This window comes from Cuculus canorus, chromosome 11, assembly GCF_017976375.1.
Source record: "Cuculus canorus isolate bCucCan1 chromosome 11, bCucCan1.pri, whole genome shotgun sequence".
NCBI lineage: Eukaryota > Metazoa > Chordata > Aves > Cuculiformes > Cuculidae > Cuculus > Cuculus canorus.
The window spans coordinates 3,876,234-3,890,255 of NC_071411.1; the positions used below are offsets into that span (position 1 = coordinate 3,876,234).

At 48.4% G+C, this 14,022-nt stretch overlaps 2 protein-coding genes across 5 annotated transcripts in view; one reads left to right on the forward strand and one right to left on the reverse strand.

The window, feature by feature from the left end:
• Window positions 1-144: 144 nt before the first annotated feature.
• Window positions 145-9,280, reverse strand: EMC3 (ER membrane protein complex subunit 3). Of its 2 annotated transcripts, none has more exons than XM_054076108.1 (8): window positions 9,037-9,278; window positions 8,170-8,227; window positions 7,350-7,443; window positions 6,566-6,670; window positions 5,790-5,871; window positions 5,559-5,638; window positions 4,491-4,573; window positions 145-3,018 (listed from the first exon to the last, which is right to left on the reverse strand). In XM_054076108.1, the coding sequence occupies exons 1-8, from the start codon at window positions 9,189-9,191 to the stop codon at window positions 2,890-2,892; spliced, it is 786 nt and encodes a 261-aa protein (XP_053932083.1). In that variant the 5' UTR covers window positions 9,192-9,278; the 3' UTR covers window positions 145-2,889. The 2 variants fall into 2 exon arrangements, with proteins under 2 accessions (XP_053932083.1, XP_053932081.1); XM_054076106.1 differs by lacking the exon at window positions 145-3,018 and adding an exon at window positions 3,045-3,763 and having other exon boundaries at window positions 9,037-9,280.
• Window positions 9,281-9,293: 13 nt separating this feature from the next.
• The window catches only part of FANCD2 (FA complementation group D2), a 36,052-nt gene continuing 31,323 nt past the window's right edge, over window positions 9,294-14,022 (forward strand). Inside the window, exons 1-6 of one of the 3 annotated variants that reach the window (XM_054076102.1) lie at window positions 9,294-9,345; window positions 10,355-10,444; window positions 11,189-11,323; window positions 11,847-11,914; window positions 12,232-12,335; window positions 13,088-13,151. In XM_054076102.1, coding sequence (XP_053932077.1) covers window positions 10,378-10,444; window positions 11,189-11,323; window positions 11,847-11,914; window positions 12,232-12,335; window positions 13,088-13,151 — 438 coding nt within the window. In that variant the 5' untranslated portion in view covers window positions 9,294-9,345; window positions 10,355-10,377. Of the gene's footprint in view, window positions 9,346-9,400; window positions 9,668-9,689; window positions 9,858-10,354; window positions 10,445-11,188; window positions 11,324-11,846; window positions 11,915-12,231; window positions 12,336-13,087; window positions 13,152-14,022 lie in introns of those variants that run through there. The other 2 variants (XM_054076103.1, XM_054076101.1) reach the window with 2 other exon arrangements.

Genomic DNA, 14,022 nt, shown 5'->3' on the forward strand with positions numbered 1-14,022 from the left:
CAGTATTGCTCTTGGGCACTGCCTGTGTCAGGGAGGCTTGCTGCACCCTTTCTCGAAGTTCCTGTCAAATCTTTGTACATCTGGCCTGTCTGCAGTCTCTGCCATCATACCGTGGTCCCCTTGCTAAGCAGAAAACCTTTCTTGTGTCTTTTCATTGATGCCCTTGACGTTCTTCGGGGCAGTTTTGACTCAGCCTTTTTCACGTGAGCACTGAATCCTGTACTGTAGGAAGCTTTGCTGGAAGCGAATCATACCTGCCTACGGTGTGGTGTATGTGCAGGCTGATCCACACGGGATACAGCTGTTCTGGCTTGGGTTCCCATTCTTCTGCAGAGAAAGTATCATCCATAAGGTTGGTGATTTCTTGTCCTCTCCATCCGTGTCCTGTGCTCCTCACTTTCAGGCCGCTCTGTAAGCACTTTTCTGCTTCCACCACTTCAATGGTTTGTGCAGTGGCAGCATTTTTATCCCTTTTGCTCATTTGTGACTCCTTGGAGCTTTTCCTCTGGCAAAGCTCAGCACTGTGTCTCCAGAGCTGTCGCCTGTAAGGATGACAGCCCAGTGCAATGGATTGTGTGAGTTTTAAGCCTTTTCTCTTGCAATTTCTTTTTCTGGGCTGCTCTTGCAGCCTTTCTCCTCCCTTGAGGGCTGCCCTTTGGATCCCTCACCCCATCATCTTCTGCAAGGCTGCAGGTGTGACGGTCCTGTCCAAGCTCTCTCTGCCTGAGCTGTTCAATAGTTCTGCTCCATCCTTTTGGCATAGGAGGAAAGAGCTCTCCCCTCTCCTCCTTTACTGTCTGTGTTACTTGTAGGACTCAAGTCCAGCTTTCTTGAATGAGGATTCCTCTGAGCACTAGTTCCTCGGTGGACAACTGGTCTTTCTTGTGAAAAATGGGAAAAATCTATAGCCTTAGTCTGTGTCTTTAGGGAAAGATTTGACTCGAGGTGGGGAGCCAAACAGGAGTGTTTTTCCTTCTTGGAGCCAAGTGCATTGGCAGGACAAAAGGCTGAGAGAGGCCACCAGGATGCACACTTTGCAGCCACCTGGTTCTCTGTGCACAGTCCCTGTGGTTTCGTTGCTGACCGCAACCTCTGGTGGTCAGCGTAATTACCAGCTTTGACTCCAAATATGTCAGCTGATCTTCATTTCCGTGGCTCTCAACAGCTAACTCCGAAGGGAATTGTTGTGTGCCCGTCCCTGCACCTCTGCTGTGCTGCAGCCAAGCAAACTCGCTGTCTTTTTCAGCTCCGAGCAATGGTAAAGGAGGGCAGTGCCATGAGGCCCCTGAGCCAGGGCCCTGGAAGGCGATAGAGAGGAGGAGGGAGGGCTGCCTCTAGGTGCCACACTTGTGTTATGATCTTCTTCTGCAGAATTTTGCTTTTAAAACATTGAAATTTGGGGTTGGAGATCAGAATTGCTTAACTGCTTCTGCTGTTCTCGTTTGGGGGTTGCTTGGGGTTTTTACAACTCTTAATATTGGTTTTATTTTTGCCTTGTTACTGAGGGAAGCATCCAAAAAGCAATCTTTAAGCTGTAGCACTGCACTGAATTACTCTGATCAGCATTGTTTTGTTCATTTTACCCTCAAAGAAAATCATGTGGGCATTCCAAAGTGGGGAAGAGAGTAAAAGGGAGGGGAGTAAAAGACCTTTCAAAGTAAAAAAAATGAATATGAAATAGCCTTTGTTCTCCTCTTCACCTTCCAACCTGTGCTGACACAGAAACACATCGATGAGGCTAAATCTCCAGTGCTCAGATGCTGAACAGACTCTGTTGTAATGCAGAAAAAGTGGCCCAGCTTTTACTTTCTCTGCCTCTGAGCTGCTGGGCTTCAGCTGGTGTGTGTGTGCTGTACTACCAGACCTGTTTTTAGACTAGCACTTTGTAAGTGGCTGGCTCTGTTGTACAAAGAGGAAAATTAAAGAGTGGTTTGCACTGAAACTGGGTTTTGTTGTGTTTTCAGCTTTTGTTGTGACCTCTGCTGGTCCTGCGGGCGCCTGGTGTTCCGGGAGCTCTTTCAGCTGTGGGAGGGTGTACGTCCTGCTGCAAGTGTGGAAGGCATGAGGGGCTCTGTAGGTGCTTACAAAGGGATTGTGGAAGGATTAAATGAATGGAGAAATAGTCTGTGTTTACTGGCTCTGCACTGCCCAGGAACAGAAGTGGCAAAGCAGGGCCAGAAGTTGCCCCCATGACCACCTGGCTGACCAGGGCAGAAGAAAGCAGATGGGATTTTGCAGCACTGGGGAGCTTTGGTGCAGGCTTAGATACGAGAGGAAGGTGAGAGCTGTACCACGCTTTGCCATGAGCAAGTGGTGAGTATCTCCCTCTCGTTTCTGTTCCCTTCTGAGAAAGCTTCAAAACCTGATTATTTTAACAGGCAAGAGTGCAGAGGTGAAGGACGACCACTGCTCTCAGAAACTGAATCCTCACACTGCTTCTTGGATACTTTCTCACTAAGTCAGTTGTGAATTGCTAACGCAATGAAGTAAGTCTTCACTGTTCAAAAAAAAAAGAGCACTAACTCGGTGCTTTTAAAAAAGGATAAAATCACAGTCACAGCTACTCCTGGTACTTTTCAGTCTTGTGAAATTTTAAGTGGCTTAACTCAGGCAGACTTGCTCTTTCTGTCCTAGAACTGGCAATTTTAGGTCTTTTCTCCAGCTAACATTTCCCAGCGAGAGAAACAGAACTCCAGCTAAAAACTCACACTGAGAGCCCTTGCCTCAAATGAGACTTAGTCCTGGGGCTCAAATCACAGTTCGGTCACTGCAGTTCTGAGCAGGGTGTTTCTCTTTTATTCTCAGCCTTGCTAAGATACATTATAGAGTTATAAGTAACATATTTATTTTCAAATGACTTTGACAAGAGAGAAAAGCATATTCTCAGATTCAGAAGATGGAGGTCTGAAGTTCTTCCTTAAACATGCCTTCGAAATGGAGGTCTTTTGCCATGAGCTCCTCTTCTACATCTTCTAAGGCCCACTGATGATCAGTTAGTTCTAAAGCTTCCCACTCCGTCTGTGTTTATAAACAGAGATACAGGAAAGCAACACAGTATTAAAGGAGTTAAGATAAGGATTATGCAAAACAGCTCTTGTCTCAACCACTGCAACAGAAACCTGACAATCCTGTCAGCTCTGCAATCAGTGTTCTATGCTTAATTGGGAATTAGACTTGGTCAATACAAGTACATAACAGTAATAAGAGAAATTATATTATCTGCTTTTTGAAACCCCTCCACCCTTCTGGAATAGTTCATTTCTTCTAAAAGAGCCCTCTCTAGAAACCCAGCCTGTTCTGTTCAGGGTGGTAGAGTGCTTTGTGATCAATTTTGTTCAGAGACATTTGATTAAAAACAGCTAAAGGCAAAAAATTTGCAACTGATCTCTGACTCACTGTGCAAGGTTTATTAAATTGAGCTTACAGGGCTTATTAATTCATGAAGCGCCAGGTGTTCACAGCAGCCCAAGACTTGAGAACAGAATTTCATCCTAAATACATCAGTAATCTCCCCCACTACTCATTTTCCACCCCCTGAGAACACAAATCTCCTCCTCCACTTAGACAGTCCAAGTGTTGCTCACAGCAAGCATGGTGCAATAAGGCCTGCAAAATCACATCATGTAATGCCCACCAAGCATTTGCATTTCTTGGCCAGACTGCTTCTCCTGCAGTATGGGCTCACTTTCTTTGTTCCTGAGGACCATGTAGTGAGTTTAGATTCCTTCAGGGCCAAATGGTAAAACTGCTGTGATAGCCAGTACTGGAAAGGAAGCAGAGGGACACGAGCCAGGAGAGCACACGGTGCTTGGTTGGAATTGTGCCTCGGTGCTGACAGTTTGTGCCAGTCACGGCTCCAGCCAGCCTCCTCCTCCCTGGCTGAGCTTTGGCTGGGTGATGGGTTTTGTTTTTTTAATGAGGAAGGTGACCAAATACAAAAAAATATGGGAGCAGATCATCCTGACTTGCAGGCAGCAGCTTGTGTGTGGGCAGATCTACTATAGTACGTAAGAAGACAAACCAGGAGCTTCCCTTCATGCACAAACGAGGGCTGTAAAAGGTAGAGGCTGTCTAATAAGCAAGTGCCTATGGAGACCGATTAGGAGAACTTCAAGAGTCAAATCCTGACATTTTCAGTTGAGCTAACTTGATTTTCTTCCCCACATTCCACCACCTGCCTGCTGCACAACTTTTTGGAAGCCAGCTTCTGCTTTGGAACTAGATCTCAAGGGAAAGAGAAAATCTTCCTCTGTAAAAGCAGAAGACGGCAGCACATGAATTCAGCTTTTGTATCAGGAATAACTAGCTAATCAGGTTTGCTTCAGAGCTCTGCAGGACCCGGAGCAACTTCCATACCCTTCATCAGTTGTCAGCTCTAATTTTAGGATCAGGAATTCAGAGCAATTCCCTTGATGGCCGCAGGGAGAGGCCAAGTTACATTTACCCTACAATCCTGTAAACTGACAGTAAAGAGGGTGGCAATACTGTACCTTAAATGCTTTATTAGTATCTGCTGGCATGGCCATTGCTGCCCCTGTCATTTGTTCTTGCATCACCCTAGACTGATCTGCAGCTGCAAAAGAAATGAGAGGTTTGTTATTTGCCTCATTGCTTTTCTTGGAGCACGGGGCCACCAGGCCGCTTTCTAGCTACAGACCAGAAAGTCAAAGGAACACCCAGAGTGCAACACTAATGTGCCAGAAAGAGTTGTCACAAGGTACCTTGTTCCCACTCTGAGCTAAATTTACACAAAATATGCAGACAAATGGAGGAAAATCCAGTCTTCTGCGTTCCCAGTAACCCCAGAAAGGGAATCTGCCCTGCACCTGGTATTAAGAAATCTTCACAGCTCCTCTTCAAGCTGATCCTTGCTAGAAGCAAAAACAAGCCTGAAAGCAACATTTCTGCACACCCATTTGAGGGCTGGAGCATGAGGTCAGATTGAGAGAGTTGGGGTTGTTCAGCCTGGAGAAGAGAAGGCTCCAGGGAGGCCTTAGAGCAGCTTCCAGTACTGAAAGGGGCCCCAGGAAAGCTGGGGAGGGGCTCTGGATCAGGGAGTACAGGGACAGGATGAGGGGAATGGCTTTAAGCTGAAAGAGGGGAGAGTGAGATGAGATCTTAGGAAGAAATTCTTTACCCTGAGGGTGGGGAGGCCCTGGCCCAGGCTGCCCAGAGCAGTGGGGGCTGCCCCATCCCTGGAGGGGTTCAAGGCCAGGTTGGATGGGGCTTTGAGCAACCGGATCCAGGGAAAGGTGTCCCTGACCTTTGGAGCTGGATGAGCTTTGAGGTCCCTTCTGACCCAAACCATTTCATAATGGGAAGGTAAGCATGGCTTAATCACCATGGAAGTGTATGAGCGGTCAGCCAAGGACTGCGCGGAAGATCTGGGGACTTGCTGCAGGTGATGTCAAACCTGGCCAGTGGAGAGCAGCCTCACAGGAGTGAGAGGCTTCCAAGAGCTTTCTGGCTGGAAATTTAGAAATCCTTCCCCAACTGCCCTCAGAGCTCATCCCATGGAAAAAGCAGTCAGCTCTTTCACAGACATGATAGTGTCTTACCGTTATCTTGGCCCAGGATGAGAGTATAAATGCTTCTGAGCCCAAACACATTCAGGAAGTACCAGGAAGCAGAGCTCACCCTGATAAATCAGAACAAACATGGTTGATTTCAGTTCTAATCTGGATTGTGATCTCATTTCAGAAGCACACACGGACCCTTCAAGGGTCATTAACACATTTAACATTTTCCAAGTGAACATTTAATCCCATTTGCCAAGGCCACAGGCTTACCAGGACGCATCCAAGGTGAGCAGTTCAATCCCCTGCTGCAACATTGGTTTAAAACGCAACGTCAGAGGAAACGGGACCTTTGCTGTGGGATAAAAAAAGAAAGCCCAGTTTCAACAAGTGACACCACAAAACTACAGAGCCAATGGCAAAGGCAGATGTTTCTTCTATTAAATGGAATGAAGCCTGAACGCAGTGCACACAATAACAACTTCACATGTACTTCTGAAAAAGCTATTTTTATTTTAATATGAAAAGACATTTTAACACTTAATCCAATGGCCAAACCATCACAGGTACCATTTCAGTGACTGCGAAGGGGAATATCTTTTGTTAAGGAAACTGCATCCCATATGCAGTAAGGAAAAAAACAATTCAGAACTGTGAATTTAAGGAAGTATTTGTGATGCGTATGTGCTGCACTGCACAGGATCCAATTGCCTGGACAGGTCCAGAAGAAACCCCACGGTACCAACTTAGTCGAGGCTATTTTAATGAATTCAGATATTCTTTTTGCCACTACAATTGTTCTTGGAACGCATGAGCTATTTTCTTTGTGACCACAGCCAGTCCTTTGAAAACCATTTTCCCTTCTTTCCTATGGGAAAAGCAAACTACTGGAGTTCACAGAGTGATAGAAGCAGTGTCACAAACTGAATTCACGCTGCTTCCAGTCAACTGCTGTCAGGGAGAGGAACAAACCTGATGCAGCCCAGACCCTCGAGGGCAGCATCAGGAACACGGCCAGACCCACGGGCTGTGTTATCCCAGACACTTACTTGTGACAAATCCTGAAAAAGTCATGTTGATCCAACCACCGATGAGGATCATAGGCAGAACGTTGGTTACATTCCCTTTCATCATATCTGTCAGCATGGTAGGGTCTGCAATTCAAAGGTTTGATGTAAAGCAGCAGGGTATCACAATAAAGGGAACTGAGAAATTATTCCATCAATGTCAGCTGTTTTAATTACAAATCAGCAGGAGAGAGCACAGTCCTATCCCACTGTCTATTCCATATCCATTAATTTCCATTATTTTGAAATACTCCTGAAAATGAGATGAGCACTCATTGTATCAGGGGCTGCTGCCGCCAAGAAGGTCTTGTGTTGTATGCTGTGTCTGTGCTTGACCCCACGCCGTGCTCCACATGTCTGAACTCACTGGACCCCTCTGTGAGCTGAAAGGGACAATGAACTACCCAGCTAATTTGCTGCTGAGATCTCTGGCCACATTAATAAGTTAAATTAGCTCAGAGAAGGTCCTGCAGGAGGTGGTGCAACAAACCGACAAAGGTCAGGGGTGAGAGCAGGACTTCCATTTCTGGCAGTGCCGAGGTGACTGTGGTCTCCTGAGAGCTGCTGGAGGCTGAAGGGATGCAAAATGAAGTGACCCAGCACGTTGCTACCAGAAAGAGGGATCTCGCAACGTCCTCCCCACCTAGTACCCAGCTGTGCAGTCCTTCCCTCACGCTCCCTGAGTTCTTTACGAAGTTGATTCACCTCCCTGCCTGGGCAGGAAACTGCACTTCTGCCTGGCTACATTTGTGGTACCTTAACATACCTGTCATTGGTGAAGGGGGCACGACCTTTCTTTTCGTTTTCTTAAAAAATCCATCCTCTGGATTGTTAAAATAATATTTCCGTGTCAGAAATGACTGAAAACAAAGACAGACAATGCCAACACCATAAGAAATAAAAGGACAGAAGCATTAGTTCTTGCTCAGACATGAGCTCTTTCATAGCACGTCCCCCTTTCTTGGAAAGCTCCTCCACTGCACCTGTGCTCTAGATCTCCTCACTTCTCTGCTGCTCTGGATCCAGAGCATCGGCTCTCTGGCTTCCTAAAATTCTTATAATAATCTTGAGAATTCTCTGAAGAATCCACATGGATTAAAGAGCTTTTAGCACTTTGTGCAGAGTTCTTGCATCAGCCATTCTCACTCCCCCGAGGTGACTTGTGGATTCCACAACACACATATCTGGCTGCAACTGCACTGAGGTGAGCGACTCATTTTCAGCACAGCAAACGTTCCAGCTGACACTGAATGACTCCCTTGTTACCCCGAGCTTTGTTCCTTGGCAGATATTAGACACAACAGTTTGGACGCAGTCTTCATTTTAGCATGCAATTGAAACACCAAGTGGAAGCTAACAATTCCACGGAAAGACGCACGCAGTGGCCGTGTGTCCAGGATTCCCAAGCATCTCCTACCGACGGCGCTGGCCGGCAGACCTGGATGGGCTGCCTGACCCGCCAGCCTCGTGCCTGGTATCCCAAAGCTCCTCTGCCCCCGGCACTCCGCTAGTAGCACTTCTGGTTTTGTGCGCAATTTCCAGCTATCCTCTCTGTACAGCACAGAGCCGTTCATGCATCCCCATACCTGCTTAGGAATGTATTTCCCGTTTTCTCGAAGGACTCTGCTCCGAATCAGGACTTGGCTGCAATAGAGACACGTGGCATTAGTGGCAAGGCTGGGAGTCCCAGGGGAACCAAGGCAGAGAGGAGACTGCAGGGTCCTGCAGGAGCCAAGCCAGAGGGGAGGCAGTGGGGCTGAGGCCAGGGGTCCCGAGGGAACCAAGGCAAAGGGAGACCGGAGTGTGCCAGGCCAGGGGATCCCAGGTGAGTGAAGGCAGAGAGGAGGTGCTAGGGTCCTGGGCTGGGTGGACTCAGAAGAGCCAAGGCAGAAAGAGGTGGCAGGGTGAGATTGGGAGACCCAGAGGAGCCAAGGCAGCGGGGAGGAGGCGAGGACGAGGCTGGGGGGCCAGGAGAAGCCAGGCAGAAGGGAATTTTGGCATCCTGGGCTGCGGGAATCTGGAGGAGCCAAGGCAAGGGAGAGGTGACAGGGGTGAGGCTGGGTGACCCCAAGGGAGCCAAGGCAGGGGGAACCCCAGGGGTGAGGTTAGAGGTCCCAGGGGAGCCAGAGGTGAGGCTGGGGATCCTGTGCCGGGGGTCTCAGGGGAGCCAGGGCAGGGGCAGCCCCGGGGGTGAGGTTGGGTGATCCTGGGGGAGCCAAGGCCGTGGAAATCCCGGGGTGAGGCTGGGTGATCCTGGGGGAGCCAAGGCAGGGAGAATCCCGGGGTGAGGCTGGGTGATCCTGGGGGAGCCAAGGCAGGGAGAATCCCGGGGTGAGGCTGGGTGATCCTGGGGGAGTCAAGGCACGGGGAGCCCCAGGAGGGAGGCTGGAGGTCCCGGGGGATCCTGGGGCCCCGGGGGGTCCCCGGTGAGGCCTCCGCCGCGGCGCGCCGACCTGTCGGACACCTGCTCCTGCGTGAGGCGCTTGTCGCTCTGCAGCAGGATGGACACGTAGTGCCGGATCATGCCCACGAAGAAGGTGATGAAGACGATGGGCAGCACCACCCACAGCCGGATGTTGGAGTCCAGCAGCAGCTCGGGCTCGCTCATCCTGCCGGGGCCGCCGCCGGGGCCGCCGCAGCGCCCGCGCTCCCCTTTCCGCTCCCGCTTCCGCTTCCGGCCACGCCCCTCCTGCGCGCGCGCCGGCGGGAAACCCCGTCGGGGCGTGGCGGGAAACTGGGCGGAAGTGGCGGGAAACTTGAGCGTGAGTGGCGGGAAGCGCGGGCGGCGGCGGGGACCGAGGGAGGGCGGGTCGGTACCGGGCCCCGTGGCTGAGGGGGCGCTGGGAGGGCCCGACCCCGCGTGCCCCGCGCCGCCAGCGCTGCGGGGACCCCCGGGGAGCGGCTGCGCGTAGGGAGAGGGCAGCGGTTGTGGTTTAAGCTCGAGGAGAGTTAAGTCTCATCTAAATAATTTGCGGGTTTTGAAAGTCGGACGGAGCGTTCCTCCGGTAGAGTGTTCCTCCAGGCACTGATCACTCCTTGGAGCTGATAATGTCTTTTGTTCAGTGTGATCTCTGCTGAACAGAGGTGTGTTTTTCCCTAATCCCCTCTGTTTGCAGTTTCTTCCCCTCCCAAGTGCAAGGTCGGGCAGAGCTGGCTCCAAAGCTCCAAATCACCAAGAGATTTGCTGTTGTGAACTTCATAATAACATTAAAATGAGTCCTTGGAAAGTCATAGAATATGCATAAAGTTCCTGGGAAAATTTATCCACACGCATGTAAGTGGGAAATCCACTCTGTCCCAGCTCTTGTCCCACCGCACGCGATGGATAGAGATGTCTCCTTGGTGTTGCCCAGGCCTGATAAAGGCTGCTCGCTTTCTAAAACTCCGAAACAAGTCTTGGAGAGTTTATTTTCCCGCATTTTTGGTATCACACGTGAGCGGGTGCCGCCGGCATCCCCGAGCCTCTGGGTGTAGGTGCAAGAAAGAGAGGGCGGCCCAGGAGCGAACGCCCTGCTCCAGCCTGCCAGGCTGCACCCTGAGCCGGGAGAGCTGCCCGCGCTCCTGACGCCTTTTCTTTTGTAACTGTTCCACTCTGATGTTTTGACGGTGCTGGTGGAGGAGAAGCTTCACGTTAGCTGCTTTTCTTTGAGCAGTTTTGCTTTCTGGAGCATTTCTCTTCCCTATTCACTAATACGTTCTAGATTTGCTTTAAAAAGCCTGAATTAAAATCGTGGCTCCTTCACTCATGTTTTTTTTCCTGCATTTTTACAGGCAACAACAAAGGGTTTGCTACCATGGTTTCAAAAAGGAAATTATCAAAACCTGACGGTTCCGGAGAGAGCTGCAAGACGGACTTGCCAAGTAGGTGCTCAGGTGTGATCTTAGGGGGGAATGGAGACCTGCTGCTAGAGGTGGGGGCTCCCAGGCAGGCCAAAACGACAGCTTCGATAATGCTAATTGTTAATGACGCTGTTGATCTTTAAACGCTTTTTCAAATCATAATAAAATATCAGTGCTGTAAGCAGTATCTTTTCTCAGTCCCTCTGTTCTCGTGCCTTTGATCAGTTGATTGTTTTGAGCTTCGCTGCCTTCGGAGCGCCTGCACATTAATCACATTTGATCAAAACCAATATCTATGAATCAAACCAAAATGATCTTTCTATGTTGTCAGAGGGAAGTTGGTTATTTTTTGCTTTATCTTTTAGGGGCGGGTGCCTAAGAGACAGGTCTGGAGAAGGAACCTACGTTAAATTTGTGCTTTTCATGCTCATAATCTGTTAGTGGATATGTCTCTCGTGGAAGAAAGCTACCGACAGTGTACCTTAACTGTCTTTGGTTATGGATCACTAAAAGGGGGGAGAAACATTCCTTTTGGGTGTCCTGCTGCGGGGGTAATGGCTTTGTAGGATCTACGTGTTGGCATCCCATTTGGCTCACGGCTGCTTCCAACAGCTCTACAGTCTGTTGGTCTGGTCCCCTGACTGTATCCCTGCCTTCCCCTGATTTCTTACTAGAAGGTTAATTCTTAATTAGTTGTTTCTATTGAAGGAGCTTTGCTGTCCTTATTGCAGAGTATATTTGATGTCGCATGTCTTGTTTTCTCAGAAACAAAGAAGTCGCGGATTTCTGATACGGAAAAGGCTTCTGTCTGTGGTGCAGTGGAAAATGAAGGAGTCTTTGAAGAGCTCCTTAGGATGTCAGGAATTGTACTGAAAGATGGAGAGGGACAGAATGAAATAGGTACAAGTTTAACAATTCTGCTCTCTGCTTGAAAACCGCAAAGATGACCTGCACAAAGTGAAGATACTTGAGCCGGCTTGTTCCAAAGTTCAAGCAAACCTTCATCTGGTCTCTTAATTATTGTACACCTCTTGAATTGCTCAGTTCCTAAACTCATTATATCAGCTTTTTGGGTAAATACGTGCTTAGTCAAAAAGATTTCTGAAAGATTACCAGAGATAGGTGGAATAAGATTGGACTTTGTCTGTGATGACAGTATTAAGTTACAGAGGCAGGAAAACGAACGTGTTGTGTTGCCTTTCAGCCCAAACAAGGCCTTCAGGAATTCATATATTAAGGCTTTTTAGTGCTCTCAGCCCAGACTGGAGAAAGCAGAGATGGTGATACCAACACCATGTTGCTAATTGGATTTCTCAATAGAGTGAACGCAGAAGTATTGGTGGCTGGGCTTAAGAGCTGTTGTTACGATGTTGTTTGGATAAAATCCATCTGGTTCTTTATTCTGTTTAATCTTTCTCTGTAGCTGTAGATCAAATGGCTTTCCAGAAGAAGCTTTGCCTGGCCCTGGAGAAGCACCCTACTTACCCAGGTGTAAGTAATGGATTATACTTCAGCAGGAGACAGCTTTAAACCTGTTTGCTGTGTAGCAAAAGATGCAAATGCAACTGCCTGTCCCTGCTAGTCCCGTGTAAAAGTACACAACACAGTAGCACGTCTTGGATTTCTGTGGTCCAGGCTCTAATTCTCTCAAAGTTGCTGTTGCAGCTTTTTGCTCCCATTGTCCTACATCCGTCTCTTTTCAGCTGTTACTCTGTCCTCTTGTCATCTGCTCCCAAACAGAACCCTAAAAGACAGCAGTTGATCGGGACGTCATTTCAGGAGGTGGATAACTTCTCTCTGCCCTGCAGGTCGTGAAGGAATTTATCAGCGGCTTGGAAACTCACATCAAGGACAGAAACCGGTTCAAGAACTGTCTTCTGCCCTGCACTCCCATACGGACTGAGGGGTCGAGGTCAGACAAAATGTATTTTGCCTTCCGTTTTAGTCAGAGCCAGTCGCTTGTTAAATGCCATGTAGCATTGAGCAGGGGGGAGGGAAAAGCGTCGCCAGCTGCTGGGCATCAAGGCTTGTTTCTTAGGCAAAAGTGGCTGCTGTAATACGGTGCTGTTTAATAGCAGTGAGCTTAAAGTGGTAAACCACAGGATTTACTCTCTGCCTGTTGCATACTTTGGACTCTCAGCCTGGAGGAGAGAAGGCTCTGAGGACACCTTACAGCGACCTTCCAGCACCTGCAGGGGCTACAGGAAAGCTGGAGAGGGGCTGTTCATAAAGGCTTGTGGGGATAGGACGAGGGGGAACGGGTATAAACAGGAGAGAGGCAGATTTAGTCTAGACATAAGAAGGAATTTCTTCCCTATGAGGGTGGGGAGGCACTGGCCCAGGTTGCCCAGGGAGTTGTGGCTGCCCCATCCCTGGAGGTGTTCCAGGCCAGGTTGGATGGGCCTTGGGCAGCCCATGGAAGGGGAGTTGGAACTGGAGATTCCAGGAGATTGGGCTTAACCACAGAAACTTTTGCTTTTCTAGCTCACACCAATCTTGTAAAGAGAAAGCTCGTTCAGAGCTGAAGTCCAGTTGTGTGTCTGTGGTTGCCATAGGTTAACAAAAGTCACTGTCAGTGGGTTTAAAACCAAACAGTAATGGAAAAAGTTACAGCCCGTTCTTCTAACATGTTTTTCAACTGTGGTGAAATCTTTTCTCTTGCAGGACGCTGGTGCACTCGTATTGTGAAAGTCTCATTAAACTGCTTCTTGGAATTAAGATCTTACAGGTATGGGCTCCTTAATTTGCTCTTTACTGTTGTGTTGATTTCCTTAGGGATCTTTTTGGTTACAGAGGATCCTTGTAGAGGATTGATAGACCTGGTTGTGAGGCAGATGGGGCTGCATCTAGAATAGCATGCGATTTCTTGTTTCTTTAGGGACACAAAGATGCTCAGGGCTTGGAGCACAAGGCATACAAGAAGAGATGGAGGGAATTGGGTCTGAGTCTTAAGAGGAGATGATTAATGGAGATTTTATGGTCTTTGCATAATATTTAATCGCACACTGTAGAGAAAATGGAGCCAGAATCTTCTCGAACATGAACCCGGGTGGGATGAGACATGGTGACTCCAGTCAACCACAGGAAATTCTGATAGGAGCCACTTCCACTGCGGAGAACGTTTTCTTTAAGTACTAGAACGTAGGCTGAAGAGGTGATGGAAACTTCATTATTGGAGAAATTAGAATCTTGGAAGTGCTTAAAAATGGACAAGATACTGAGAAACAGGCTGGCAAGAACAAATTCTGTTGTGTACGTGTTGCAGCAAGACGTAGACGGAGTTGAAGGTTACAGATATTTCATCAAGGCCTGGGAAACCGTAGAGCAGTTGTGGATTTAGATCCTTTTACAATGAAAATGTTTTAAAATTTCTTGGTTTAGATACATTTTTATAATTGCATTTGGGCCAGGGTTGAAGAGAGGGAGAATTAGACCTGCAAAGGGAATGGGAAAAGCCTGTGGGCACTGTTTTCAGACTTATCTAAAGTTGGTGCTTTAGATTCCTGTGTGGTGAAAAGCTACTCAGCTGAGTCTGAGAAAGAGAGCTTAGAGGAATTGTACATCCTGCTTGTACACTCTCCTTCTGTTTGGTTACGTGG

Coding starts and splice junctions, on each gene's coding strand:
- EMC3 (XM_054076106.1), bottom strand. CDS start 9,191: ATGAGCGAGCCCGAGCTGCTGCTGGACTCCAACATCCGGCTGTGGGTG. Junction 8,228..9,036: donor CAGGAGCAGGTGTCCGACAG/GTCGGCGCGCCG, acceptor TCTCTATTGCAG/CCAAGTCCTGATTCGGAGCA. Junction 6,671..7,349: donor GCCCCCTTCACCAATGACAG/GTATGTTAAGGT, acceptor TTTGAATTGCAG/ACCCTACCATGCTGACAGAT.